Below are 22,502 nucleotides of genomic sequence, written 5' to 3'. Positions count from 1 at the left end.
GCCCAGGAAGGCTTCCCACAGTTGAGAATCACTCTCAAAGCTGCTTGCTTCTGCCTAGTATGTACTTCATATGCATCCAAAGAAGAGCTATGAAGCTGGTGACAGGTCTGGAGCACCTTATGATGAGCAATTGAAGGAGCAGGGGTTGTTTACTTGGAAAAAAGGGGACTTGGGGAGAGTTCAGTGCTGTCTATAACCACCTGAAAGGAGGTTGTAGCTAGGTGGGATCAGTCTCTTCTAAATAACAACCAACAGGACAAAAGGAAATGGTCTCAAGTTGCGACAGGGATGGTTTAGAATGGATACTAGGAAAAATTTCTACACCAGAAGTGTAGTCAAGTATTAGAACATTGGAAGTGATGGAATCACCACCCCTGGAGGTATTTAAAAGACTGCACATGTGGTACTTTGGGACATGGTGGATTTGACAGTGCCAGGTTAATAGCTGAACTCAATGATCTTCTTTTCCAAACTAAATGATTCTATAATTTTATGATCTGCAATGGGTAAGCAGGCATAAACCAGTGCTAACAAAGATTAGTTTTGATTCATCACTTACAGTTTTGAAATTTACTAGCAGAGCTGTGTAAGCTATAGAGAATGGACTATTTTGGGACACGTAGTAGGAATCAATACAGTTCAGAAAAGCCAAAAGCAAACTGAACAAACTTCTGTAAAAAGTTGAAAAAAGTTCATTACAATCGCCTGCATCTCTCATGGCTGAATGTTGTCCTAGGAGAGACAGCAAAAACATGTAAGGATGCAGAGTTCTCAGGCAATGTGTTTTCTGTTTTCATAATTTCATTTTGGATTTTGAAATTGAATATTTATCCCTTTAATACAATAAGTTAATTCTTTATCCATAAACAGTGCCTGATAACAAAGGGACCGTGGAACGGACTGAGCAGCACTGAATAACTTCCCCTTCCTTGGAGGAAATGAATTACTTTGGTAACCAAATTACATAGAGTAGCCTGATAAACACTCTCCTAGTGATTCTACAATCCATTTTATTGATACGCAGAAATAATATTGGCAATGTTAATGACAGATGGAAAAAAATATGTGAGGCTGTCTCCCTCTGCAAGGTGTAAAGAAGTAGTCCTTTGGCAGCAGGATGTTAAAATAGTTTCTGATATCATCTCTCATGAAAATGCATTGGCATCCTTTCTCCACATATGTAATAGATGCTGCTACATTATTCCTTCCCATCTCCTCCTCCTCATGTAGTGCCTGTTGTCAACAGTTTGCTTGCAATCTCATAACTTACATATCACAGCATTTTTTATTCATTAAAATGGTCTTTATAAACAGCTAATAACTTTTCTTTCTTTCTTAATGAATACAGCACCTATGTATTCCAAAGGCTGCTGACAGATTTTTTAGTTCACTGACAAGCATTTTTATTCTTCATCAGGTTTCTATTATCATATTGCTGGAGCTCTATCTTCAGTGCTTTGACAATATTAATGACTGTATCATGTCAAATGGCACTGTTCTCTCCTGAGATTATGGAATATTTTAGACATTCACAAATAGAGCAAACGGTTTATGCAAAAATGTCATTGTTGCCTTATCTTCACAGGTAGCACTCAGGCTAATTTCAGAAACACTCTTCACAAGTGAAACGCTTGTAAACAATACCAGCACCACATTCAAGCTGCTGTCTCATGCCACAATCTTTCCTTGCCTTTTAAGACGTCATAGTTGGGAAGTGAACCTCAGGCGTATTAACTGAGAGGAATACATAAAGAATCCTAAATAGAAGTGAAGTCCCAATCAGAAGCAGAAGCTGCTCCCATCGAGGTCCAGGCAGGGCTGATGTTGCTGCGGCAGCTCCTGTTTTCTTCAGGGGATGATGATGGTGGTGAGTAGAGAAGAAAAGCGAGAGAGTAGGAGCAAGAGTGCAAGTCTCTCCCCAGTGCATAGATTCTTATACACAAATTACCGAGCAAGCTAAAGACATGAACTTGCACCGTTACTTCTTAACCTGTTGGAATTCTAGTTTCTTAGCACGCCAGGTTGCATATAAACTATGCATATGGTCTATCTTGTTCTATCTAAAAAAATGTTAGCAATATCTTAGTATAGTTTTATTATGTCTAAAACTATGTTTCTGGAGCCTCTCTGGAAGCTTATTTTCAACACTAGTATCTAGGACTATGTTTTTCAACCTTCACTAGAACTTGCACTTCTACACTGGTATCTAAGACCTTTATTCTCTAAAGCACTTAAAACTTATTCTTACTTACTTACTTGCTTGCTTGCTTATTCTAAAACTTAATCTTACACCTCTGCTTTATGTGTGAGTGGCTTAATATACCTCAATCCATCCAAAGGTTTTAATTCAATCCCTGCACTCTGATTTCTCTCTGAAGAATTTAGACAGACCTTTGATTTACAGACTCCAACACTTTGGATAGAAATCAGAATCTATGGATATTTTAATTTATTCCAGCAGAATAAAATGAGAATTCTCCTTAAAATGCAATTAAAATCCAGATGTTTTTTGGAATTGGCCATGCTTTCCTAATCAATGACTGTTTCCAAAGGTGAAGGTAGACTGCCTCAAAAATCTTACTATTTCAACTGAAAAAATAAAGATGAACATTGCATTAAGTTATCAGTGTGGTATTTTAAGCCTATTGAACATTTTGTCTTGCTCTAAATTGACTGAAGGAAAATTTCTGTAGTTCTGGGATGTTGACACAGAACATGAGCCAGCCAAAAGAAAGGGTCAAGAAAGTACAGTTACATGAGGAAACCCCCACATTTTCCAGTCTTACCAGTCACGTCAAAAGTTCCCTCATTGGAGGCAGGAAATTATTTTCCTTAGTCTTCCATCATGTGTTAGTAGAGTACACTGCACAAAGAGTGGAGTGAGTTACAGTTTGTTTGATGCTTTACTTCCCCTTGAAGTGCCTTGTAGATGCAGAACAGCATTATTTAATAAGTCGGTACTATACAGAAATTTCTAGTATCCTAATCCCACTTCAACAAACCAGTTGTTTTTCTTCTTTTTTTTTCGTTTTTTTTCTTTTTTTAATATGTATGGGAAATTACGGTAGCACTTCAGACAAATAAACAAATGATGATGGATGATGGGTCATACCTATCTGTACTCTTTACCGCACTGCACCCCTGCCTTACAGTTCCTGGGTGTTTTCTGGCTGTTCTCAACTCCCTGCTGTTGAGCCAGGTCTCGTTCATTGTGTTCTGCGCAGTTGATATAAAGACAAGTGTCAGTATGGGCAGGGGATGAAGCAAGCTGGATTTCCTCTCCCCATCACAGCCACCCCACTGTGCCCCACGATCCGCATGATGCTCCCCACGTGATGCCAGCGCCACGCACTGTGGCTAAAAGGAGCCTGCCCACAGGCTGACCAGGGGCCAGCTGGTTGCCACCACATGGCCAAAAGTGAAGTGACGAAAGATGGGCAAGTGCCGAGCAGAGCTCGCAGCTCACCAGCACCAAGGGAGGAAGGCCTCTCTTGCTCCACATTTCCTTGTGTCTGAACCAGCAGTGAAGGGCGCCCTGTCCTCTCCTCAAATTATTCCACCCTCTCCCTTGCAATCTCACCATAGCTTATCAGATGTTTTGTACAAGATGTACAAGAATATCAGCAGAAAGAATAAAAAAAAACTATTCCATTTTTAATTTTTCAGAAAGTTACTTTTCTGCTGCTTTAACATACTGAAACGACTTGGCAAAAGACATGACAAAGCATGACAAAAGACTGCAACAAGGGAGGGACAGGAACAGAATGCCCAGGGAAAGGGAAGTGAAAGAGGAAAGATCTTTCCTCTTTAAAAATATCTATTATATAAACTTGAATATATATAAAGGGGCAGAGAGTAAGACTGTAGACAGCAGCTGGATTGGTCTAGGCTGCAACCGAACTTCAGATGTGCTCATGGAGGCATTCCGTAGGATGCAAGAGCTGGCAAAACATGAGAGGACACAAGATGCATCTTAAAGACAGAAAAGAAAGGGAGAGCAGGACCTTGCATCTGGTAATGATGGGCTGTTAGATAAGTCAGCTCATCATGACTTGCCCAGAGTGGTAATACACCATGCCTGAGTATTTTAAAAAGCATTGGCATCAATTTGTCTTTCTTTGATTTTCAAGAAACTTTTAAAAAATACAGCTGAACTTGAAGCCTCTACTCTGTTTCCCATTCAGCTGAGCAAGTTTCAATTTATTCTCTCTGAAGAGAAGTCCGACTGACACTTTGAATAATTGCCTAAGTCTGTTCCCATAGGAAACAAACCAAAGAACAATAAAATACACACCTACAAAGGGCCATGCAATTAAAGGCATGCCGTCAACTACAATTATTTTAATTAACCAATTAACGTAGTAAAAATGTTTTGATACTGTTCTTTAAGTAGCATCTCATGTTTAAAAAAATATCCCTTTTACAGGTTTTCTTTTCCCCTACTGTTTCCTGCTTGAGGCTGTAGAAGGAACTGTACTTCTGGCTGACAAAACAATTGCAAATATGCTCCAGTTATCTCATATACAACCTTTTTTGCCCCCTTCTGTGTATATTTCCTCATACCTCTTCTTCCTTCTCTTCTCTGCTGCCTCAGTAAACACCCACTCACAGTACTGTGGGAAAGTAGGAACTTGTGCTTTGCTGTGGAGTGTAAGAAAGTGACTCCATCCAGCTTATGTGGGAGCATGACACTCATTCTGAGAAAAGCCTTCTTCATAATATATCTGTGGGCTGTTTCACTGATTTGGACTACACATTTTGAGCATTTACAGAAGAACCATCCATTGCTGTCGGTGGAACACATCCATGATGGGTGCTTATACAGAATAACACAAAATACATACAAGTTTTCCTGGAGGAATCAGGCAGTTAGAGACTTCTGTGAATCCCAGAGTGAGGCTACCTGCATCATTAAACACTTAACTAGGCCATCTCAAAATGGAGCTAACTGCTTGTGGAAATCTCTCCATTGTCACATTCAGCATCATTAACAGGGAAGATTTAGTATTATATCGTTGCTTTTCTCTTGAGCCTTTCTTATCTTTCCCTTCCCTGCCTTCCACTTGGTTTTGTGTCTATTCTAGACCTGCCCCACCTCACTGCATATACTTTATCTCAGCAAACAGCAATGTTGGTCTTGGGTTTCATACCAACCGCTCTTTCCCACCTTCCTGACATAAAACAATGAGTAAAAACAATAAGGGAGAACAGGTAATTTTACAACTGTCAGAGCTATTGTTTTCAGGACAATAAGCCAGGACTGCTGCTCAGAGGTGCAGCACTGCAATGATTGAATTAATTTCAAATTTGGAAAGCCTGGTTTCCTTCCCTTCTCCCTCAGCAAACAGGATTAAGAGAAAATTAGTTCATTTACTTGGTAATTTATACTCTGTGGAATCTGAATATTCAATGAGCTCTGTATACAAAAGACTAGATATGACTCATGAATCATATGGCTGACAACACTGCAGTAGAGAAAGGAAGTCTGACAATCAACAGAAATGTGATACTGGTCATACACAAATGTGGTCAGAGGCATAAAACAAAAACATATTTTCTGCTATTTTTGTTCATGTATTTACTATAGTGATCACTCTGATATTTCTGTGAACACTTAAATGGATGGACTTTGCTCAGAAGTGTGTGCCCAGCTAGGTATGTGTTTATGGAGCAGAGTTTTAGCATTTACTTCTGCTACTAGTACAACATCTTCTGATGGAAATCCGCTTTTCAGTTAATAAATGCATATTCCATATTGAAATCAACATAGTGGCTCACTTTTAAGTGTTCTCAGAAGTTTCTCTTCTTCAAATATGTCCATGTGGGTGTCATTAGACCTATTTCTATTTTTCCCTGTAAAATTTATTAACCTTAATTATTTTAACCAATAATTATTCTTTAAAAAATTTCAAGAACTTTTTATAAGAAAAGCTAGGGGATTATTTCTATGATCAAGAGAATGTTTTGGTCAAAGTTCTGAGAATGACTGTAAATACTGTTGAACATATATTTTTTACACCATAATAGGAGAATGAGTTTATAAATCTGATTTTTTGTAGAGTTAGTTTAATCTAACTCTAGTGCTAATCTATTAGCATTCATCTAAATTCTGATGAGCAAATGGCAGTCTGGAATATAATTACATTTTAAACCAATAAAACTGTAACCAGAAAATCCAGAAAAACTATTCAGAATTCTAAAGAAAATTATTAATGCAATAAATAATAGGCAAAGATTAGTCTTGGAGGCATTTTGAATTGGTATGTTTTATTTGATTAAGAGGAGTGTAGGTATGGAATACCAGAGGGAATAAAACAGGAAAAATTTTTAACTTCGAGATACAAACATAAATATTTATATGGAAAAATGTATTAAGTGGGGTTTCATGTAGAAGAATGAAGTCTTCTTCCATGAGGAGTGTGAGTCCTTCTTGCAAACAGGATCAGCCCTTGATGCCTCAGAGATGGTGAATACTTGGTAAAGTTGATGGCTGAATCTTCAGGCGGCTTCTCAGAGCTGAGGACTAGGGATAGAGGACATCAACAGGGGAAAAGCCTGGCATTCACTGCCCGTGGAAGAAACTGCAGGTGGATTTTTAGGGACACAATACTCAGAAGGAGCACCATGTGAGGGGAAATAATCTTTAAAAAACTTGCATTTTTTTTTCCACTTCTGAAAAAAACTGCAATTAAGAAGATTTCTCCCAGAGAAAAATTTTAATAAAAATCAAATACTGGTGGCATGAAGGGGCAGCTCATGGGGGTTTATGAGAACCCAGTTTAACTTGCCTTTTTATTGTGATTCTCTTCATCCAAGCCATCTGGCGCAAAGTAGCTTTTGGCACACAGGTCAAAGCTAGGGCTTTCCTAGCGGAGTGGCTCCATCCTTTCTTCACACTCACAGAGCATATTTTAGTGCAAAATCCATCCCACGCTGTTTTTATCTGCATGCCACAGCCCTGCCTGTCATGCATTATGCACAACGCTCAGCAATTGTCTGCTCTAACCACAGTCCCTAACCACAGTATGTTGCTCAGAATAAGCCTAGCACACAACTGTCACCTTTGTGCAGCCTACACTACAAACACACCCCACCTCCTGTTATTTTGCTTTGCTTGCTGGTTGCCACTCTACCTGCTCCTTGTGCAACAGCTCAAGAAATCATGACAGCATCTCAGGCCTCTCCAGAGCCTGCCAGATAAGCCAACTCTAGATAACACTTTCAAAATCTTGCGAGAACTTCTAGACTTCTATTTTTTTTTCCCAATAACTTAACTTCGTAACTTATGAGGTTTTGCATCTTGAAGACTAGCATTCCCTATGGCACCATGTTATGGTCTGTATTTGGAACAAGCAGCAGATAATCAAAAGCTCTCTGCATGCCAGATGCCTGTCTCAGAGTTAGCACCTGCCATTCAGCATGAACTGGCATTCTAAGGGCAGCCATGCATATTCAGGAGGCATCTAGTACAGATGAGCTTCAGCAAATCCAAGGTGGGTCTGTTTTCAGTCAATATCTTCAAAGCCATTCTCCACAGCTTATATCCCTGCATAATCCTCAGCAACACTGAAAATATTGATAGCTCTTTGCCCAGTGGGTACTCCCCCATTGCCGGGAACAAAAGACAGGATTCACATTGGCACAGGATGTGTCTACGCAGTTCTTACAACTATACTGAAGAGAAAAAATATCAGTCATTGTCAATTCTCACTCTCTACTCTTCCAGAGTGGGTAGCTGGCACTCTCTCCCCCACTGCAGAACCTCTGCTTCTGCAAAGCTGAAGAACTTGTGTTTATTTCAGGCAATTACTGTTTTTTTAATCTTGAATGAGTGTCCGTACCCAGGCAAGCTGCACACATGCTGTGTTGTGAGGGACTGTGCTTGGGACTCAGCTTGTTGACCACATGGACTGCTAGGATTCATGGAATGTCAATTTTCCATGTTTCTGTGAGAATCTCTGTGACTGGATACATCCCACACCATCTCTGTATGCAGGGTTTGGTGAACCCTTCAATATGGAATAGCTTGGTAAAGTGATGTCTTTCAGTCTGTCTGTATCTATCTCAGCAATGCTGCTGCCTCTAGGCAATTCTGAGCCCTGGGCTGGTAGACAATTATGTGTTAGCAACAACACAGCCTCACAAGCACCATTTGGGTCTGTGGGCAATAAAGGCATTACTTTAATGAATGCTCATTCCAACCACTGCTTACAGGGCATAACTGTTCTCTTCGTACATATAATAATAATAATAATAATAATAATAATAATAATAATAATAATAATGGTACTAATGTCTTCCCTTCCTCTGCACCTCCTCAAGAAGACAAATGCAACTTTCCTCTCTATACCAAAAGGCAAAAAAAGAAAAAAAAATCAATCCTCCCACTTCCTTTTCCCACCTCCTTCAAAACTCATGAAAACCAGAAAACCACCAGTTTATCTCTTCTCTCCACCAACCTACCTGAAGGATACCGCTCTCCATCTCATTACACTTCATAAAATTAGCTCCTCCCCTGCCTCTGAGGAGTTAGGATGCTCCTTTTGAAGGTCAGTGATCAAGCTTGCATCTTGAAAGGCTTATACAAAAAAAACCAAAACCCAATTCCTTTTGGGCAGATCAACTGTATCTCACTGCTTTTTTCCTGCACTTTTTTTCCAGACAGAGACAGCCCACATTCCTTATTGTCCCTCTCCAGGAGGCCAGCCATGGAGCTTAGATGAAGTAAGAAAACACCTACCTTCAAACACCTCTCCCAAAATGGATGGCAAGCAGAAAACTTTAAATAAAAACATGTTGTACGATGCATGTAGATCTAAGTACTTCTCACAAGTAGAAGAGTTCATCATAATTAACTCCCTCAAATTAAATAAAACCAAGTACTTACGTGTCAAGTCTCTATCTAGTGTTGCTATGCAGAGACCACTTCAGGAAAGAAACACTGCATTTGGCCACTGTGGATAAGGGATGCTCAGGCTGGAAGCTGCTTGGGCTAGTTCTGTTGCTTGATGAGCTGACAGAACCCATGTGTCTGGGTGGGGTTCGATGGGGTTTTAACGGGGTGAAAGTTGCTGTTAAAAGGGGAAGGTGCCAAAACAGGTTTTGAAAGAAAGCTTGTAGAGAAGACTAATCCCTCTGCAGCCATCCCTGTGGGGGCCCCCTGATACTTCTTTTGAGATAAGAAAAGCTACTTGCTTAGAATGACTCATGTTAGAAAAAAATGTAAGCTCTTCTTCTTATCTTTTTAGAATATTATTGGCTAGGTTTGGTTCTTTATAATTGGTTGTCCCAAAGAAAGAAAGACAATGTAGTTGGCCAAATGTGTTAACCCTGTTTTCCATTGGTTTACTTGTGATCCCCCAAACCCTATAAAAGTACATGTGTGATCCCCCATCTTTGGATTTGTAGCCTGACCCCTTCATGGATGATAATAAAGCCTGTGGAAAAAGTCTGAGCTGCTCTCCCAGTCTTTTTATGCCAACTGGAAACTACAGGTTTCTGTGAGAAACCATGAAGCTGAGTGCCTGAAAGGCCAGCGCTCACAAACCTTGTAACTTTCCACTGCCCAACACAAAAAGGGCAGGGGACACAAGAAAAAGTTACAAACGCTCTGTCATATATGACTGTCAGCCAAAGCTACCAGCAGTGCAGAAGCATTTCCTCTACAGACACTCAAATTTCTTACACTGGTAGTGAGAGGACATAACTACTGCATGGCTTGAAGACAGAAATACAGTTGGGGGAAATAACTTTCTCATGCTAGGTGGGGATTCAAACCAAGTTTTTATTACAATGGCATATGATTTCCTTTTTTGAAGAAAAGGAAATTTTCACGTTTCCTTCAAGAGAGGAAGTGACAAAATATATTGTCCAGATCTTGCAAAGTGCAATTAAAATAAAAAAATCTAAGAGAAGTGTTGTGACTTCTAAAAATCATGAAAATAAGGATACTCTTTTTGAAAATGCTCTCTTTGAGAGAAAATAATCTTTTTTTCAGTAATAATTTAAATGGGAATACTAATTTTTAATGCCAAGGCTTTTGAATTTTGAATATTAACACACTCTTTTGAGCCTTAATTTAAAAATTGCTACAATTTATAATTTTGTAAGTAAAAAAGCAAAGTTCCTTCCATCCGTAGGAATGCTATTGCACAGTATTATTCTTTATATAATAAACTATGTGAAATTAATGGTATCAGCGGAGCATGCTACACTGTTGTTTTAACATTTGGGAAAGCAAAATAAATTGTATTGACCAACAAAGATCTCCTTAAAATCTGAGACATCTTAGCTCACTGGAAGAACACTGAGAAATTGTGCTTGTAGCTGCCATTGTTTTGGAAGGCGTGCTGGATCCAGTGGTAGTGATGTACTGCTTGGAATGAAGACAAATTAGATCATAACATACATCACAGGGGGCCATCATCTGCATGGCCAAGTGCCACTTTTATGCCCCTCAAAAGCATTTGCTGTCAGATAATTTTGTCATGTCTTTGTCCACCCAGAGGAATACATGTCACAACCCTGGTGTTTATAAAGTTCAGAATTATCCTTTTATTTCGTCTTGTCCTTTTATCTTGTCTGCTTCATATCAGACAATACACAATTCTTCACCCACCAGAAGAGGAAGGGAGGAAAGAAAGGAGGGAGCGAGGGAGCTTTCCTCCACACCTGTAAGTTTCTATGGTTTCTTCTGAGCTGAAAGCATTTTAAATGTCCAATGTTAATCAGGAACTCTAAGCTGCTTAGTAGCATCTGTGCCTCCTGGTTTTACCAAGTTGATCTTCTAGGTTCAGTTGATCTTGCATGTCCTCCAGGGGCTCATATACCCTGTAAAAGGGCAAACCATCCATGTTTGCCCACTGGGATATTAGACATAATAAAAGCTGCATGATATACATCCATGCAACATACATGCTTGTGTACAAACTCCATATCCCCATGCACAGACAGAGCAATAACCCCACCTGACCTTCCAACCTTTCAGCTTTCCATGGGGCTGCTAAAGCACCCTTGCGAGCTACCTCCTGACCCAAGGGTTCATTATAAAACCAGAGCTGTAGTTTATACCAGGTATCAATCCTGATATAAGCAAGAATATTCATAGTTTCAGTTCAGTGAGTATGACAAAGTGTTCTTAAATGCAGTATTCACATTTCTTTCTCCAGTTCTCTCATTTATAGAAAACCAAAAGCATCGTCCAATGAACACAGAAGGAGATGAGAAGTCAGCTGTTGGCTTTAAGTTCTATTTCAGCTCTAAAATCAAAGGCCTCTTAAAAAGCCTAATAGAATTATAGATTCAAGTCTACCATTAATAGCATGCATGGCGCCAGTGTAATGAAAAATGGAAATTCATTGTCCAAGAATGATTTATGAAGTCCATTAATTCATGTCAGAGTTTCCACAACGTTGTGATTCACAAAAAATCTCAGGTCCAACTAACTAGCAGTGCTCAGTTAGACATTGATCCTTCAATGAATGCGTGCACTGTACTTATTTTATTTTGGCAAAGTTACAAGTATGGAAGCAAGAGAGAAAGTGAAATAAAGTGCAGTAAAATGTTCACTGATATTTCTAATCTTCTTTGTATGTGGTGTTTTTCAGACATTAATTTCATCCTTCCATCCTCTGGATGGAAGTTTCTGGAAATTTCTGAAAAAGTGCACAATTTTTAATATTGAGTTCAGCAGATTATATAAAAAATAGATATGAAGAAGCAAATATCACATTTAAGGATTATTTTAATAACAGGTTTTATTTCAGACCCATAATATACATAATCTATAAAAATAATGCATTAAAAATATTAGTTAGCTTATTTTTGACCATTTTGTCTCTGCAGTGCTATTTCAAGTGAGCTTACTGGTTTTTTTTAACAGTGTACATTTAAGTTTAATGGTTTGGCTCTTCTTCAGTCATCAATAGGGAGCCTTGTTACCATGGTGACAGACAGATGGATTAATGAGATGTTTAGGGAGATACAGTAGTGCCAAATTTTTACATGGTAAAATTTTTTATATGGTAAGCTGTAATGTACTGCATACACAAGAGGGCCTGCATACAGAAAAATTCAGAATGGTCTTCCATATGCACAGAGTGTCTTGACACAATATTCCCACTCTCTTCTGCCAGAAAGTGGCCATCTATCTCCCATTATATGCTCTTGAAAAATACCTACCCTGTTGGAGTCACAGACTCCAGTTGCTCTGGAAACTTAAACTGAATATCTGATGATGCCTGTTGGAAAGGGCAGCGTTCAACACCTGACGTGTCGGCGTTGTGTACTAGGCCATGAAGCTGCTGGTTGTCTGGGAATGACTGTCTATAATCCACTCCTTGGAATGCAGCCTGACATCTTCAGCTGACACTTTTCCACATTTACTTTATTCACGGCAGGTGTCATTAATGAGAAAGAAATGTGAGATATACAAAAACCTTTGGGTTTTTACAGAGCACAGACAGATCGTGAGTGGAGTAATCCTTCTTAAAACGTTCACATTTCCTTTACTTTTAAACCTTTAGTGACCTGCACCTTCCTCACCCATCTCACTCCCTTCCCTAAAGCTGCTAATGAGCTTTTGTGTTTTCAAAGTATTAGATTAGCGGTTCATGTCTTGCAAACACCCTCAGATGGAGATGAAATTAATACAGGAAGAAAATGTGTGACAGTCATGCTGTGAATTCCTGTCATTCAGACTGTGAATCCCCCATGCTCCTAGAACTAGAAAATTATTCTAGTTGCATAGTTTATTTTATTATATTTTACTTTATTTGCTGTCCAACCCCTGGATAATTCTGTCATTGCCAGACATCTTCAATGCAGAAACCTATGATAGGATGCAACTGAAAAGTTAAGTAATTTTAAAAGGCAATTTGACCTGCCAAGTGAAATTCTGACACAAACTTGGTGCTCTTAAAAATATTTTAGATGTGAAATCAAAAGTGCTTTATCCAGAACACAATATTAATTTATGTAATGAGACTAATTTAATAAGAAATTTTTTTCCACCCATCTACACAAAGTGATAATTATAATTCATCAGGAACCTAGCCTAATATCAGCTCTCCTTCCAGGCCTTTTTAGATTGTAATATTAAACTATAGCAATAAAGTTCTGTGAATGACTGCGAAAAGGGCCTTTGGATATAATTGCACTGAAGCCAATTAGGAAAAAAATATACATCTCGTATTCCTGGCAATTAATTTTAATTTTACAGTTGGCTTTCTCAGCAGGTGACGTACTACGAGCATACAAGAGTCGAGTTTATAGTGGCCACCTCCCCACAGTAAATGAAATGCCAGTCCAATTTCTTCCTCTGCAGCACACGCAGCTGTTGAGGGCCCCAAACTGGTGTCACTGGCCACATGAGCATGGCCCATGGCATGGAGTGGGCACAGCAGCGTTCCCACAGGCACGTGCCACGCAGCAGCTTCTGAAGGACTCTCTGCTGCCCAGTGGTGCATGCCAGCAGGACACCCCTCCCACCCTGCAGCCACCATGGTGTGGGGTCGTACATCAGAGCCAAGCTTGCAGTTACCCTCGCCCATGAACAAATTCATGGAGGAATCAAACCAGACACTCAGGTCTTGGTCCAACCACCTTCTCAAAGCAGGCTCAAGCTTTGTGCTCAGAGCAGCTCACTGCTTTACCCTCATGAAATTTCCTCAAAAGGAAACTGCACAATCTCTCCAGGCAGTTTGATCTGAGTCCTTGTGGGAACCTGCTTGAGTTACCAACAAAGTCATCTCCCTGAGCCACAGCAGGTAACAGATGGACAACTCTATCTATTGGACTGTCACTGAGAGAGGCCTCCTTCGTCTTCACAACCATCATTTTGGAAGTTTCCAGTTCTGGCCACAGGGGCCAGGAGCATATTTTCTCTGTGGAAATCCTACTCCCACGCTGTCATCCAGCAGAACCTGGGCAGATGGTCTGGTGCTTCAGGATTCCTGCTGCTATCTCAGGTTGCAGCATCCAGTAAGAGTGGCTGAGACACAAGTACCAGGCCATGCTCTGGTGACACCATGGAAATAATAATTAATTTTTGCTGTTTTTTTTTTTTTTTAATTTGGTCAGGAATACTATTTTTTTCCTGGACAATAGTAGAGGTTTTTTGAATATGGTACAGGAAAGTAACTATTAAAAGTTCTATAATGGAACATATACTAAAACCACTAAAGACACAGTATCCAGTGAAATTAAAAAATAACTTGTAAACATATTTGCTAGGTCTCTAAAGACAGTAGGAGTACCACAGGAATTGGGAAGGGATCAGTGATTTTCCTCTCTAGTAAATGTGGGCAAAGCCAAAGAGATATAAACATATTTAACTCGCCAAAAGAGAGTATTATAAACACTGAGCAGGTAATAAAACATATAATTTAGTCAAGGATGAGAACAGAAAACAAGCAGATACAGGCATATGATAGAAGACCCTCCTTAAATGTTCTCATCTCTGCAGTGCCACCTGAATTCTGTCCAAGGCATGTGACAGCCTTGATATGTTATCAACAGCTCTGAAATCTGTAGTGTGCCTCTGACCAGCCATAATGTCATCATCCACAAATGCTAATTTGGGATTTATAACTGAAAGTCTGGCCAGATTGCCAACGGGACTTTTGCCATTTAGTGAAACATGGCCAGGCTGTGGCCATAACAAACAATGCTGCTGTGGTAGCTCTGCAGCATGCCTGCACACCCAGTCTTGTCCAAAGTAATGCCTCACATGTGCTCCTGAATAACCAACCATAGAACTGAAATTAAGGAAGAGTATTGCATGTTCTGTAGAAGTAAGCTGCAGTTTAGAAAAGTATCTCTAGGGCTGGGGTAGGTGGCCAGAAATCTGGAGATTCGGCCTCTTGGCTCCTGCCTTTGCTGGAGTACCACAGCAAAACCTTGCGCAAAATAATTAATTTCCTCCTCACCTCCAAAACAAAAAGTGCCCCTCCATAAGTGGGTGAAGCCAGCTCAACCAGTATTTTTGATGTGTCTTTTGATTCTCCAGTGCAAAGCTCTTCTTAAAACTGCGCTCATTTGACAAATGAGCACTGCCTTTTGTCATTATTTCTGTAATTAAAGTCTACACATCACTATTCAGTGACCAGATTTTTGCAGCAGTGAGACAAGAGAACTGAGGACAGACTCTCAACATGGGAATTTCAGCCACCAGATCCTTAGGAGATGTACAACAGTAACCAGCTAATTATAAAAACAGAGGCTTCTGCAGAAACCAAGTAATAACTGCAGAACGCTTTAATTTCTTGTCCAATTGACTAGCAAATTCTTTTGAAATATGTAACTGGTTTCTTCATGCTTCTGCCTGTACACAGTGCTGATGCTGCATGGTGCTTTCAGGAATATCCAAGCTGCCATACACAGAGGAAATGACCCCAGTGAGTCAGTCAGAGAATAAAGCTCAGCTCTCCTGACAGCCAAAAGGTAGCTCAACTGCTGCATTTTCTCTCTTTCCAAAACCTGTGTGTGGCTCTTTCCCAAGTTCTTTTACATGATCCAGTTCAGTTACTGAACATGTCAGTTTAACCAGTATTCAAATCGACCTCCTTTATGTTTTGAATTGGATTTTCAAACTTCAAACAGGATTCTGTGTCTCAGGTGCAGTGGCACTCATGACTTTTGGCTATATAAATCAGACAGATAACTTACTGAACATAACAAATTGCTGCCTTTATTATGTCCCAGCCAGCTTATCAACTAGCTTCTTGGCCTCTGAATACCTGAACTGTACCCTTGGTCCTCAAGTGGAACTCACTGTTAGTGGAGATGGCCATGTATCACTGCGCAGTTCTGCACCAGAGAGGAAGGAGGGCAGGAGATACACAGGCCAGGACTGAAATATCTCACAGCATTACATTAAGAAGTTTCACATCGGGGTTCTCTTTCTTGATGGAGCTGCTTGTTGGCAGCAATGGCACGTGTTTGCAAAGGTTATAAAAATCTCTTAGGGAATGTATTTATGCTAACTTGTTTCTTTGGTTTTATTTTAAAACTGATTTTCTTCCTTGTGCTTTTGCTTACTCTCCAGACTCCTCACTTGCCAATACTGTACAACATTATAAATCCCATAGGAGAGGCACCTAGTTACCAATTTTTTGTTAAAACTCAGGGGTTGATATAAAATTCCTACTCATAACATCAGAATCACAAGTGGAGATTTACACATCCTTTGAAGTGGAAAACTTCAGTTCCCTCTCAGTGTCTGCTTTTGGCTCACCAAGGGTTTTTGTAACATAAAGGAAATAAAGCATTATATTATATTCAATTATATTGTAACCTAAATGAACACAATTCTGCTGAGTATCTCACGGGTTTTTTAAAACAAGTAAAATTCACAACACTAAGAATTTTAAGTTATTCAGAGTGGATTTCATGGTCTTTATGCTCTACTTCAAGTCTCTGTGAATGATTAATAGAGACGGATCTTATCTCTTAAATATAGATTCTTGGCATTGTTCAAAACAGGATAAAATAACACAATTGTACCTTTCTCTTCTCTTTCTCTCTGGTTCTGGAAAAAAATTGGAAGAAAGTGGTATCTTGATTGATATGAATTCAAAAAACTATTCCAAGAGGAAAACATAGGATTTTTATCATCAAGGACACAAAAATATACAACAGACACAATAACCTAATTGTCTCTCACAGTTCGAGGACTCCTCTGTCAGATACAGTGATGATCTTGACACCAATTACAATAAAAATGACATGCATGCATGCTCCTGTTTTAGTTTGATGCCTTCTAATAAATTTAAATACTTTATATAAAAAGGAATTTATCCTTTTCACGTTGTCATTCTGCAGTTTTTCTACGATGCCCTTTTCTAAGCTTTTCCAGGAGGTTTAATTATTATTTGTGGCAAAGTCTAAATCCATTCCAAAGCACACACAAGATTTTGGGGTATTTTTAATGGGAAAGACTAGAGGAAGGAAGGAGTAATTTGCCTGCTGACCAGATTAGAAAAAAAATTAGTTAGAAATCTTCTCTCTGTGTAAAATATTGTTTAATTTACACAGCACATGGAGTATTAGGAAACAGCTTTGGATTGGTTTTTAGAAGTATCATGAACAGGAAGTTTCCCAAAATACTAATTTTTTTTGCCTAGCAACCCATTCCCTAAAATTAGACCCTTAGATACATGCGATAAAATATGTTAAAAGATACACAGAATGAAGCTGGGAAAGAAATACTTGGTTTAGATTTGTTTACATTCATTGTTTCCTGTTGAAGTACTGACTAAAATATATTTTTATAACTAAAAATACACTTTACCTGTCCATACTGAATCTTAAGTTAGTACACTGATAAAATGATAAAATTAGGTAGCAGGTCAATTTATGTTTATCAGCAGCTTAGAATTAGGGTGGTGCACAGATGAAAGAACCCAAATGTACGTTTTCGCAGTTTGAAAAACTATTTACATAACTTGAAAGAACGACAATTTAGAACAAAATTATGTACTTTAAAGCAACATCGTTCGTCGAGATACAGCTTACTAAAATTCCTGGGAATTAAGAGTGTCTCACAGTTTTATTTCATAAAGTCCACTAGGACGTAAAAAAACCCCAAAACCCTTACAAAGCTCTGCTACAAAAGACTTGATGTAGTTAAAAGCTTTGACAGATTTTTCCCATTTTCCCTCCGGGCAGGGCGGGCCCCAAGGGCAGGAGGTCCCGCCCTCCCCTCCTCGGGGGCGGCAGCTCTGCCCGCCGGGCTGCGCGGCTGCCGAGGGGGAGAAGGAGGAAAGGCGGCTGCGTGTGCCAGCCCAGCTCCCTTTCCTTCCGGGTTGCTCCTGCAGCTGCTTCCTCCTCTTCCTCCTCCTCCGGTGCCCTGGGCCATGGGGGCGGCTGCCGGCGGGGCCGCCCATGACGGGGCTGTGGCGGCAGCGCCGCTGGACCCCAGGCTCGGGCTGTCCCTGCCGCGGGGGGCTGGGAGCTCTGCGGCATCCCAGGACAAGCTCTTCTTAATCAAAGGTGCTGACGGCCTTCCTCTCCTCCCCTCCTGCCCCTGCGCGGGTCAGGGACGAGCAGCAGCGTGTGCGGCAGGCCTGAGACCGTCCCCGGCCGTGCTCCCCTTGCCGTAGCCCCAGGTGGTGCCCGTCTCTGCCCCCCCCTGGGGAGAAGGCGAGGCTTTTGGGAATGGTCTCGTCGAGGCTTCTGGACACAGCGAGGAAGCCCCTGCAGCGCCGGCCGCCTTTTCCCTCGCCCTTGGCAGCGGCGGTGCCGGACACCCTTCAGCCGCCCTCCGCCGGGCGGGACGCGGGACGGGCCCAGCGGAGCCGCCTCCTTCCCGGCGGGGAGCTCAGCGCTGAGGGGCTCCGCGCTGCCGGGCCCGAGGGAGCAGGAGCCCTCGGGAAGAGGCGGCTCCTGCGGGCTCCAGGCAGCGCTGCGGGTTCCTTAAGGGAAGGAGCCGGTGTCCCGAGCTGGATCCGAGCCGGGAGAACCGCGGCCAGGCAGCCGCACAGAGCTGCAGGGCAGCGGGCGCACGTCCAGCAGGGCAGCTGGCGGCGCTGTGCGGCTTTATGTTTGTATTCCGTTGTGATTTCTATCCCAGTCTCCGGGCTGCTCCCGGGGGCTGCTCGGTCTCCCCGCGCTCTCCGGCGGAGCGGAGGCCGGCGCTCAGGCGGCCGGGACATCCCGGGCAGGCCCGTCCCGAGGATCGTTGGCGTACCGCTGCCAATCGCCGTGTGTGAAACCGGGGAAATGCTGGTTACCAGGCCTGGAAATGTAAAACTTAATGGACTGCTCCCGGGCAGAGGAGGTACCTTATAGATTTCATTGACGCGACTACAGGAAACTCCTTTATCGCAGTAATCAGATCAGTAACTTTAAAAGTGAGACCTAACAACTGTATTTTTGCTTACTTCCTATTCATACAGTTTTAAAATTACCTCCTGGTATTGGGAAAGGGAAAACAGCATGGGTATCAATACCTGCAAAGGAAGAACATGTAACCCCCTGAAATTTTTAATATGAATCGGGTTGGTTTCTGCAGTACAGCATGTCTTTGTAACAAGCTTTTCCTTAAAAGAGGGCAGGTATGGCTACACGTGCCTTTGGTGCAAGAGCTATAAAGGATAAGGTACCTCAAGTGACTTTGGAAATACTGAAACGACTGAAAAAGAGATGCTTTCTTTCCTGGGATAACTTTTGCTAGTGTAATTTTTTTTAATTATAAAAAGTTGTTTTAAATTTTTAAATAGAGCGCTAAAACAAAGCTGAAGAACAAGTGTTGCTTATGTAATGGTCTTCAGAGGAACTGGTGGTGACCATTTTTAGTCAGCCATTTGAAATCACAAGTGATGTAAAAAAAACAATTACATTTCCTATTTGGGGGAGGGTGAGACATCACCATAGAACAAAATGATTTTAGTGGGTTGGCTCTGAAATAAGGGAAATTTTGAAGTACTGCAAGAACATCCTGGGATTTGTGTTTTTGTGTTGCCTGAAAATACACATAGATGCCATTGTTTTCAAAATGCCCTGTTCCATAGAACTAATTCGTTGTCTTGCTATTCTGTCATAGTGAGTTAGCATAAAAAAATGTAGACAGATGGGCCTTTCCTTCAGCATATGCTAACAAATCTTACATTTTTGGGTTTTATTTTCTAAACAGATTGCTTGGTTTCTTTTCTTCCCCTTAAGTAATAATGTCTTGATTTTTATTTCTTCAACATTTCTGGCAGGTGGAATTTTTCTAGGTACTGTTGCTACAGCCGGAATGATAGCAGGTTTTGGCACTACACTTGCAATGACAAAGAAGAAGAACCCAGACTGGTTCAGTAAGGTCTGTTCTTTGAAGCTGTTTTCCAGTAGTGATGCACAGGAAATAAGAATGCATTGAATGCTTTGTAGACATGGTGATATACGTGTAACTTGGCAGAGTTGATGGTAAGAGCACTAGACTTAATTGAATTTGGTACAGGTGTAGGATTAATTTAAAAATCAATTCAGAGTTGGCCCTGCTAAATACTTTAGTATGTGAGATTAGCTGAAATACTTAATGCTTACAGTGTTTGCTGGAGTCATACTTCTGTATGGTGAAATACAGTTACTGATCTCCTTTGATTCTGTGTTGACACTTTGATGACACTTTAGGCATGAGCCTGCATCACTTCAGAGATCAAGTTCACCATGCAGTCTTACAGTCCTGCAGTGAGTCTGGAAGTGAGTTGGCTGCAGTAAGGATGGGAATGAGGAGGTAGAATGTTTTTAAGCTGTGGAATATGTAAGTGGCATCATTTAGTCAAAATTAAAGCTCTCCACTCCTATCCCACTCTGTAAGGGGAAAGATAAGAACAAGTACTATGGGACTGTGAGATCTCATGACCAAAATTAATCTGAGCTCAGGCGATTACTAAGTGGATCCACTTGCGCATTCTGAAGAAAAGATCTGCAAAGCAGAGCTAGCAATTGTACTGCGTTGGTGTATTAGTTTGAAACACAGCACGTTTAATTGAAGGATGCTTTTTTCCCCTCACTAAAGCTTTGTTATTGCTGAAAGTGTCAAAAATAGGCCCTTAAAACTGATCAGTCTCATCTCCACCAAGCTCTTAAAATGCAATATCTATTCATGTATGGTGTTCTTAGGGAATTAGGCACTGATCAGTTGTGTTTATTTTAAAAATGATCATTCAATACCATATCAAGTTAATTCAATGCACATCAAGAGAAAAAAAAATTATTCCATTGAACTTTATATGAGAACCTTCATTTCTGGTCACTCATAATCTCCCTTTCTGGTCAAAGAGCATGAGATCCTTCATTTGCTTTCCTACTTTTCTCTGTAGGCTCGTGTGTCATCTATTGCCTTTACAGAAACAATAAGCAAGAGTTTCGTTTTTGAAATAGGCAAAATAGAAAACTTCATGAGAAGTTGTTTCACAGGCTGTGGAAATACATTACAATAATGAAATTGTCTCCTTTTTTTTACCATATTTTTTAAAAAACTTTTCTCTTGAGCACTGCATTTTTTCCAGTTTGCACATATTCCTGAGCTGTGCTGTTATCAGTATGAAATTTATCAAGAGTGACATTGCATCGACATCCAAGAATATATATGCTAGAAATGTCATCAAGTGATAGATACAGTTTTCAGCAGAGATCAAAATGGTATCTGCTGCTGTTTATGCAAAGGAATTACAAGAATTTGCTAGCAAAAATCTGTGATTTCATGGGGCCCTCGTCTTTAATACTCCAGCGTGTAGAAAGACACTTTTTTGGTCAAAGTACTTGTCAGTGAGCAGTTTAAAAAAAGGAAAGACTGGACTCTGAGAATGGCTTAATTCTCTATATAAGCTCTCTGAGGTATCAATGAGGTTTTGCATTAGCATTCTTACTTAAATTTATAGTTACTTACTGCAAGTAACTGTTAATAATACATCACGTATAATAACTACAGAAGATTGCCCCTTTTTTAGATGTTCAATGCCTAAATATTATTTTTATCCGTGTTAAAGTGAGGCCATAGTACAGATGACAGGTACTTTAAGCCAACATCAGCCAGCACTGGTGTGGAAGAATTAATTCCACCAGCCCTCAGTTTTTGGCAATTTATTTCTGTTCCAGTGAAGCCACCAATACATGTGCTGTTGGGTTGGTGATATGATCCTGGTTAATTAATGGGGTTATTTTGTTAAAATTAAATGCTCAGCTGTAGCAGCTTCCTTTTGAGAAGTGTCCAGTTTTATTAGCATTTATCCAGATGTTTAATTGCACAATGGGTTAGGTCACACAAAAGGATAAACACAGGGACTACAATCAACCAAAACAGTTGAACACACTTTATTTTAGGCACTGCTTCCTTTTAGACATGCTCTGCACACAAGGGGGCAGTTACACGATCAAGGCCTGTGTCTGAATAAAAAAACAATGTGATTTTTCCTTCTCCCACTTCCTGTTTATATCTTCAAGACAAAAACAAAACAACAACAACAACGAAATGAAAAAAGCAGCATATATTTGGAAAAAAAATCAGCTAATTCTGGCCTGTTTTTTCCTGGCCTGATTTTGGAAAGACTCAGTATTGTTTAAAAGCTTGTTTTTTAAAATAAATCTTTTTTAAAGAAATGTAGACAAGTAGTGATGAGAAAACAATTTGAACATAGAATAACAGGTTAGTGAATAAAACTCAGTTCTCTTAAAATTTTTTTTGTTGGGGTTGTCTTTCTCTCCCATGCTATTGTTGTTGTGCTTTTTATTTTAGCATTTCATTAATCAGCTTTCTTGATGCTCTGAACAGTGTATGACAATAATTTAACCAACTGTCCTCTTTACAGAAACCCTTATTTGTGTACTTAAGTACCCTGAGGAATCAGCCTGTGCCTGAACCCTGTTATACAGCAGTCAGTTAAACCAGATTAGTTATTATTTCTCTGGGACAATCAAGCATTTAAATAGTAGTCAGTTGCGTTTTTTGCCAGCAGTTTTCATAGATAATGACTCGTATTTAAAGATTCTGTGTAGAGGATATTTTTGTCCATTAA

At 40.3% G+C, this 22,502-nt stretch overlaps 1 protein-coding gene across 1 annotated transcript in view; it reads left to right on the top strand.

Moving 5' to 3' along the window:
• TMEM242 (transmembrane protein 242) overlaps positions 1–22,502 on the top strand; it is a 41,203-nt gene that overhangs the window by 589 nt on the left and 18,112 nt on the right. The window contains 3 exon segments of the mRNA XM_062488982.1: positions 17,668–17,841; positions 17,844–17,991; positions 19,704–19,804. Coding sequence (XP_062344966.1) covers positions 17,668–17,841; positions 17,844–17,991; positions 19,704–19,804 — 423 coding nt within the window.

Source organism: Cinclus cinclus, chromosome 3, assembly GCF_963662255.1.
Source record: "Cinclus cinclus chromosome 3, bCinCin1.1, whole genome shotgun sequence".
In the NCBI taxonomy this organism is placed as follows: Eukaryota; Metazoa; Chordata; class Aves; order Passeriformes; family Cinclidae; genus Cinclus; species Cinclus cinclus.
The sequence above is the reverse complement of the archived record's forward strand: the minus strand, read 5'-3'. Positions and strand labels throughout refer to the sequence as shown.